General features: G+C 51.3%; 4 protein-coding genes across 4 annotated transcripts; 2 read left to right on the top strand and 2 right to left on the bottom strand.

The window, feature by feature from the left end:
• Positions 1 to 235: 235 nt before the first annotated feature.
• LMH87_008669 (uncharacterized protein) lies at positions 236 to 691 on the top strand (the record flags this gene model as incomplete). The annotated part of the gene is made up of 1 exon (XM_056201877.1): positions 236 to 691. The coding sequence occupies one exon, from the start codon at positions 236 to 238 to the stop codon at positions 689 to 691; it is 456 nt and encodes a 151-aa protein (XP_056056496.1).
• Positions 692 to 3,465: 2,774 nt separating this feature from the next.
• LMH87_008668 (uncharacterized protein) lies at positions 3,466 to 4,683 on the bottom strand (the record flags this gene model as incomplete). The annotated part of the gene is made up of 1 exon (XM_056201876.1): positions 3,466 to 4,683. One exon carries the CDS (start codon positions 4,681 to 4,683, stop codon positions 3,466 to 3,468), a length of 1,218 nt encoding a protein of 405 aa, XP_056056495.1.
• A 1,247-nt stretch (positions 4,684 to 5,930) lies between these two features.
• LMH87_008667 (uncharacterized protein) lies at positions 5,931 to 6,173 on the top strand (the record flags this gene model as incomplete). The annotated part of the gene is made up of 1 exon (XM_056201875.1): positions 5,931 to 6,173. One exon carries the CDS (start codon positions 5,931 to 5,933, stop codon positions 6,171 to 6,173), a length of 243 nt encoding a protein of 80 aa, XP_056056494.1.
• A 1,079-nt stretch (positions 6,174 to 7,252) lies between these two features.
• Positions 7,253 to 8,275, bottom strand: LMH87_008666 (uncharacterized protein; the record flags this gene model as incomplete). The annotated part of the gene is made up of 2 exons (XM_056201874.1): positions 7,253 to 7,548; positions 7,603 to 8,275. 2 exons carry the CDS (start codon positions 8,273 to 8,275, stop codon positions 7,253 to 7,255), a joined length of 969 nt encoding a protein of 322 aa, XP_056056493.1.
• Positions 8,276 to 8,282: the final 7 nt, after the last annotated feature.

The following is an 8,282-nucleotide window of genomic DNA, read 5'->3' as shown; positions in this document are numbered from 1 at the left end:
AGCCTGACTTACTCTCTAAGAAACAGACCTACTGTGACTTAGTAAATAAGCTATCGTTACAGGCGAGTACCCTGAGCTCCCCTCTGTTGGTGGTTTGAGGTCTATCGCCGAGACGTCGCAGGAGACTGTCGACTTTATCAACGAAGTGCTGAAGAAGACAGGCGCTAAGAAGGTGGACCTCGTTGGTCATTCTGAGGGTGGTCTGCAAGCTCTCTATGTGGCTAAAGTCCGAAAGATGAGTCCTAAGATTGACAAGATTGTGGGCATTGCGTCAGTGACTCACGGAACCGACATAGATAGTCTGCTCACGCTTTTTAAGGCACTTGGTCTTCGTCCTGGGCTGGACGACCTCCTGAAGAACTTTGGCTGCGCTGCATGCCTTGACGTGCTTCCTGATGGCGGCCCTGTCCAGGCCCTCCACGACGGTCCTATTGTCCAGCCTGGGAATAAAGTCACTATGATTGCCACTAAACACGATGAGCTCGTCACACCAGCTGAAAAGGCCTCTTTCATCAATGAGCCGGGCGTGTATAACGTCTACACTCAGGACCCGTGTCCGATTGACTTCTCTGGTCACGTCACTATAGCCCTCGATAAAAACATGTTCAACATGGCTCTTAACGCCTTACAAGACAAGAATGGTAGAGCTTTTGAATGCACAATATTTTCTGGCTTGGGTCTTAAAAGGTAGATAGTGGTAATTAACTTACACACTGGGGGATCTTGAGGTTAATTACTAGAAACCACTTAGTATAAAAATAAAGTCCCCTCTCTTATATTTAACAGATATCAATTCTTGCCTAAAGTGAAAGAATTGACATCCTTGGAGGCTAGCGGCATGGTCCCGAAGCCCTCGACCTGCGAAGGCGTGTAAACACTTTTGTTTCTAATGGTCCTCATGCCGTCGTCGCTAAGCTTTCCAAGCATTGATCGACTGCTGATTATAGAAACCTCAGTAGGTGGCATCACCAGTATAAAGACATGCACAATAGCCGCGTGTGTCACTACTGAGGACAAAACAGCTCTCCTTAATGATCTCTTAACCAACCCACAAGCAACTTAAAGACTAGTATCGATTTTTACTTTGGCCATGCTGGCAGCCCGCTTACCGAATATCTTTATTCGGTTCCGGTTTTCTATTTCATTTTACTTGGCGTCGCGGAGCCAATGAATGGTCTGCGCGACTTGACACTAAACGGGTACAACGGGGTGACCCGACCGAGCCTTCCTGTTGGAAAGACGTGGGAAGTAGCACTCGCTACAGAGGGAGCGCAGCAGCGGCTATTGACTATCGAGGGAGCAGAAATTGTGCCGAGCAGTCCTTTTGATTCCATGCGTGAGGTTCAATCCGCTTGTCCCCGGTCACTAGCACCGCTGTATTGTTGCGTTCGATTAGAGATGCTGGATCCTGGCGCACTCGCTCGTCTCCCGCCTTCGCTCTCTTGGACTTAGGCTTAGATTCGTCACACCTGCTGTATTTCCCTATGCTTTTTGAGGAATGCGTGGTCATGGCTTCGTTTCTCTTTGTCTTTCCTCCAAAGCACGCAGGCTGTCTTTTATCTATCTCCTTTTCTTGGGTGGTTGCGGTCGTGACGTCGTCCTTCCTTTGTCCCTTGGCGGGCAACCCAGCGTCTTGGAACGGTGCTATACTGTGAAGTAAATTGTGCACTTCGGCTTATCGTGATGTTAGCGCGCTATTGGCTTGCGCCAGCTGCGTTTCTAGAGACTCAAACTCGACAGGAACGATTCCGAGGAAAATGCCATCGTATCTGGCTGTGAGACGCAGTCCGGACTCTCAAAGACTTTCCAGGCTCGATCAGATTTGCCCTCCAATTTTGCCACTTCTTGCGCGTACAAATCTTGCCAATAATGAATATAGGCAAATTATTTCACCCATGTTGTCCACAAGTCTTGCTTGCGAGGATCCTTTAGAAACATAACTGGCTTCAAAAAGTCATGACTCGAGAGCCGCCGGCTCGCTGCTCCGGTATAGCTCGAAAGGCTGCTCCGGTATAGCTCGAAAGGCTGCTCTTGCGGAACATTCTCCTGCCAGCTCACTTCGAGTTCCATTCCAATCCACCCTTGTCGCAGCTTCGAAGTCTTCGCGTGATGTCCATGCCCCATGCCCTCGGTTAGAAAACTATTTCTTTTCCCTTTCGAAATGCTCGCCAAAACCTTCGCCGCCCTTGCCCATGCCACTATTATCCCACTGCCATTTGTGTTGGAACTCGAGTTAGTCGTCCAGTTGACCGGAGAAAACCGGCGCAACATTATCTTCGAGTGTAGCCTTATAGACTCTGGCGACCCAAAGCTTTTGCGGCGTCTTCGGTTGTCTTTTGGCTACCTCGCCCGATAAGTACCCCAGCGGTAACGCAGGGCGGCCGTGTCTGGGAAGAAGCTCATGGTAGGAAATGGATTCAAAGCTGGCATTGCTCTCGAGTGACGGTGGAGATCTTGTTGAGGGCCTGCTCCAGCCTTGCCGCTTTGGATGCTTTTCGTGATCGTGCACTGCTGTCAAATGCTTGAACAAATCACCCGTGTCCAAATTTTGATCAGGGAGCTTCTCGAGGGCAGCACTTTTACAAAATGCAGTTAGTCACTGTCCAAGCGATCAAAGCAAAGCCAATGAGACTCTCGCGTGATTTAAAGGTGTGGCCGAGTTCGTCTCGCCCAGCGGACGAAAGACGATTGATGTCAGTTACGGCCTCTGAGAGGTCGAGGTCACGGCCGTCTGTGGCACCACACGAGCTTAGGAAGGAAATGAGGCGAGCCTCATCCTAGGACAAAATATCTCGGGCGCCTTCAGGCTCGTATGCATGCGATAGTTGAGAATCACGACAAATTCATTGCGCGTTGCATTGTTTGCCACTCGTCCTGCCCCGCCCTGCCCTGTCCTACGAGATGAATTAAGCGCCGTCGCGTTGACCATTCAATGATACTTGCTGTGCTACCTCGATATGCACACTTGCATTAGAGCTGAAACATCTGAGAATATTTGCGACGTTGTGACATCAATTTTTTTCGTGCCCGTCTTGGTTCACTGATTGCAGGTGTGGCACAACCCGACGGGTAGGGCCACCTTCACGTCATGATTTGCGCCGGCATGGCTGATATCGGATGAATGTCGCGATCCTCTTCGGCATATATGAATTTCCATTTCTTTGTCCTTTTTCCCCCGTAATATCGCCAAGCTCGCTCCAGTTTGTAGACCAGCCAGGAAGTAAGCATAACCAATACTTCGGTGTGGCTGCGAAGCTTAGCCCATGTCATCCGAATATATATTCTCGCTACCTTCTGTTGCAACCGACTAGTTGTAAAGTTTGGTGTTATCCTTTAGCGCCCGCCGGAGCCGGCGCTTAATGGGAGCAGACCGAGCGACCGGCCACAATGCAGCACTTTTACACTCGCCAGTAGATTCTTTCAGAAAACAACGAGGTCTTGAAACATCATCAATACTGGTTTAAGCTACTTAGACTTGCTACGTTCGTTCTTAACCCACAGGAAGCGGGAGAACATATCCACCTTGGTTGTGCTGCCACCCTCCTGCAAGTCAGCCGCCATCATATCGTGGTAAGCATCTGGCCGAAACTCTGCCAGCAGCAAAAAGCCGCTGCGCACATAATCAATGCAGCTTGCATGGCCTTTGCTGCAGCCTCCCTTCACAGTTCCAGCGTACTTGTCTCCCCCTAGCCTCATCACATCGACGAATGTATTCGCCAGTGTAGTCATCTCGCCCGCAGTGATGTTCCAGCTGCCCTCGACGTAAGCCCGATGAAATCCCGCCACGTCGAGAGATGCATGATTGACGTCCTCCACACGAGATCCCACAGCATACTCCCAGTCGTATACCATGCTTCCTTTCTTGCTCTTCTTCGTCTTTGAGCCGCCACCGCTAAAGAACCATTTCATACTCGCTTTCATGATGGACTTGTACTTGTCCGCCAGTTCTGCATTGTCGCCTAGAAGTGTGTGCGCGGCAACGAGGTTTTGGAAAGCATAGTTGAACATCATTTGCTGATTCCAGGGCACCGGAGTCCCTCCTTTGTAAGGCGAGTCCTTGGCAAAGTACATTTTGTCACCGCGCGAGACATCGAGTAGGCGAGAGAGAATGTGACCCGACATGGCCTTGTCTGCCTGCTTGATGTATGTCCTGGCACGCTCCAGGTATGTTTTGCCATAATCATGCCCATCACCAATTGCGACAGTTTTTCCGTATAGTTTCTTGTCCTTTAAGATAAGATGCGCGCAGCTGGCCAAGTGGCCCACTGGGTCGCCTTGCTCGCCGCCAGTGGAAATGGGGCTGGCAGCAACATTGTTGGGCCAGACTGGCGCAATATCGCCTGTCCAAATTTTGTGCTGGCCGATTGGTTCTTTTGCAAGGTCATTTCTTTGCGAAAGAATGGCATCGCAGAAGCGAAGCATGTTGTCGAGCACCTCTTGCTGTCCAGAGATGGAGTAGACCAGTCCCATGGCTTTCGTCTCCTCGCCACTGTGACCCTGAGCCCACTGATTGCCAATGTTGTCTTTTGCCGGTTCCAGCGTAGATATGTAGCTGCTGAATGACTGAAGTTCCTCTCCGCTTACTGGCCCGTCGAAGCTGGTTACTTTCATCACAGTGGCAGCATTGGCTCCCATTCGAAAGCATGTTGCTAGCGCGGCTAGCAAAATACTGGTGCTCTTCATGGTCGTCCTGATGAGATTCGGTTCCCAGATTGTGGTGTGCAGATGCTGAAGGATACTTGCCAGTTTCACTTCGGCAAAAACAAGACGCTCATGTTAGATTCTGAAGCGGTTGCTGACAGGGGCGGGGGTATATTACTTCACAGCGCCTGAGCACGTGTAAGCCTAGCACCATGAAAGAAAACGTTTTTTAACCGACGTACCCAACTATGCTCCGGTTTGTACTACAGATCTATTCTATTGACCACCGCAAAGTCCACAATTCGAAAGAGAAATGCTCGGCTCATCTCCCTTTATTTCCGCTCGAATGTCTCTTTGAGGATCGCCGAACTTTGCTGGGTGCTGTATCTTATGACAACGACGTACCCTATACTTCACCGTCCTTGCTCTAAGCTGACCCGAGAGCAGAACGGCGAAAAAAAGCAGGAAAATATAATAATGCAATTAATTGCCAGTTATGGCGCAGGGTTACTGCTTCGGATAGCGCAGTTCTGCTCATTCGATGCACAAGTGTCAGTGCCAGCATCTTTTTGTTATTTCTACGCCATGCCTTGGCATGTAAGTTATGAAAGACAGCCCTCATTGCCCGTACGATGATCTCCGCGGCATTCGAGAGAGCCGATTGCGGTTTGATCTGAAAAACTTGTTTTTTTGCGACGGATGTTTCCACGTGGTTGGAGTTCTTCTGCTCCGCCGTGGCTCATGTTGCTTTACTTGGAAATGCCCTGATGCTTGTCAGTCGAGGAGACAGTTATCGGCTAAGCCTGTCCCAGGAGCTCTTTTGCACAGCTGACTAGCAATTGACCTAACTGCATATTGGAGCGGGTCTGTTTTTTTGAGCTCGGCACTTCCAAAAATCTTTAGACGAGTAGCTAACGTTAACTAAGTTACGATGTAAGGCTCAATTCATCCTTCAGAACTCTTCCCCGGCGCCCGCTTTCCTTCGGCGCTCCACGGCGCCAAGCTATTTCAAGTATCCGCCGAGTCATTCGTTTAGCACAACTACTGGTAAGCAAGGACTCAATCGATGCAATCGATTCAACATTTTTGCCTCTAGCTTATAAAAGTACCGGGCCAGTAAGCTTTTAGCGTGAGTTTGAACATTTGACCGACTCTCGGATTATCGCCAAGCTATCAGACCTTACGTATAAAAAGCAGGATACCTCCGCGGCAAATGTAGAGATTAAACTCTTGAAATACAAAAACAATAAAACGACTTTTCTTCAGCACAAGACATAAACTTTGCCAACATGCAAATCACCACCGTCCTCCTCACTCTCACGTCGTTGGTCCTCCCGGCCATCGCGGCTTCTGGTGTTCCTTCTTGCTGCAACGGCCCTGAGACGTTCATCGACTGCGGCCCCGGCCAGAACAGCAACCCGTACAACCACGGCCATTGCCCGTCCGGCACCATCTGCCGCTACTTCGACGCAAACTGCGATGTCACGAACCCCAAGAGCGACTGCCGGGGCAAGTGCGTGCAGTGCCACTAGACACGTTGTGCAGGAAGACGATCGCAGGCATCTACCTTTCATACTTGATTCATGCGTATGAGATGGTAAATAAATCCATTTGAGTCGGATTGTCGGCTGGTCATACCCAGGGGAATGTATTTACTAAGAACCCGAGACTTGGGACACGGCGGCTCATCTAACGAGCCGCCAAACACGAAGGAGATGGGTGTATACAGGGCTGGGAGAGTAACCCAACATGTCATACTTTTGCGATTTGATATCTAGTCAGGAAATCCGAGATGATGAATCTACTCAATCACCAATCAAAAGCGCTACATCGTGACTACTAGAGACTACTGGAGGTACAGCGGAAACAACGCGGTTTAGCAACATGCGATGAGAATACGCTCTAACAAAACTGCTCTATAGCAAAGCCGCACAATTCCACGTGCCCATCGATACAAAATAATCATCCGCACCGGCCGCGAGTTCAGTATCAGATCATTGAGTCGCATAATGTAAAGCAGGGTTCTGTGCCGGTGTTGTGAGTTACATCAATAGAGTAACAGAGGAGCAATAATGGTTCAGCGCCAGAAGTACCCCGCGATCCTAGAAAGCCTCAACTCACACTTCTTTCCCACAATCTTCCGCAAAGACTCTACATATACCGAAAAATCTTTCTTCTCTGACGGCCCACATACCATACCATAGCTGACAAGCAACCTCTGTCGCCGGAGCAGGCTGCTTCCTTGCACCATCGTCGCGTTAGCTCCATGCCCTGCAACTTTGCCGGTGATGGCGGCTCTAACTACGGCATTACTGGGGCAGAGCGCGGGGCGATAATGGAGGATGTTAAGAAATGCTGCGAAGGCACAATGAGCGATCGGGAGTCTGCAGACAAGTGGCAGCATTCGAGGATATTCGAGCCAATCAAGCTGGCTTAGCCAGTAACTTGCTCTGATTCCCATCATGGCCGGTGTCAAGCACCATGACAGTAAACATCGTCAGTGCCAGCAAGCGATCTGCCATGTGCTATTATTCTACCTAATCCACTGTTCTTGCACTTCTTTGCTCGCTCTTGTTTTCCGAAATAAACGCACACACGCACAAGGTCTGCTTTACTCTCGCACCCAACGATACAAGACATCCGTGCGCATCGTGTACTTTGTCCCGCTGCGCACCTCATCGCCCGAATGCAGCAGCTGCTCATGCTGAAAAATCAACACACTGCCTGCTTTCGGATCGACGTCCAGCCGGCGCTCCAAATCGTGCGACAAAAACGACGTCGCACCGCCTACACAGCCACTCCCGTCCGCCGACGTCTTGGCCGAGTCATTCAGATACAGGTGCACCGTATAATGCGTCTCAAACGTCGTCCCGTCGGCAGCAAAATAATACGCGTCGTCGCAGTGAGCTGATCACCGTCGTTAGCAGCCGATCAGCACTGGATCCACGGCGAGTGACTTGCGCTTGAAAAACTGCCCTTTCGTGTACTTCAAAAACCTCATCCGCTCATTCAGGCGCTCAAACTTCCACTCCCCGCCCCAGGTCCTATTCTGCTTCTTCGCCTCCCTCCCCTCCGGCGTCCCGCTCAGCATCTCCCGCATCGACTCCTCGCCCTCCCCGCGCGCCTGCAGACATCTCTGCCAAACCCTGTCCACGACCGTCTGGCTATCCCAGATGATGCGGTCGCTGTTCCTGTAGTCCGTCACCGCGGCCTCGTACCCATCCCCCATGTTGACCAGCGCCGGGCGCCACGGCGACGCGCCCTCCTCGGCGTCGGGCACCGAGGCTTCCGCGAGCTGCAGCAGCTTGGCGCACTCCCACGGCGCGAGCACATTGTCGAGGAGCACCGCGAAGCACCCCGCGTACTCGGGCAGCGGCGAGTCGGCAAAGGGAATGCGCTGCAGGGTAATGGGCGCCGAGGGCGGCGTGGTGAGGAACGAGCCGGGAATGTCGACGGGCTGGGAGGTGTAGTGCGTGCGCTCGACGGCGGGCTTGCTGCGCTCCGCTCTGGTCGCCATGGCTCGTGAGGCAGGTGGCGAGGGCGATGGCGGACGAAGTGTGGTGGGCGTGCCGATGAAGAGTTTGAAATGGTGTATCAAGTCAATGGGCTTACATTGGTGCCGACTGAAAACCATGGATGGA

Source organism: Akanthomyces muscarius, assembly GCF_028009165.1.
Source record: "Akanthomyces muscarius strain Ve6 chromosome Unknown contig_18, whole genome shotgun sequence".
NCBI lineage: Eukaryota > Fungi > Ascomycota > Sordariomycetes > Hypocreales > Cordycipitaceae > Akanthomyces > Akanthomyces muscarius.
This window is presented reverse-complemented; position numbering and strand designations above follow the sequence as displayed.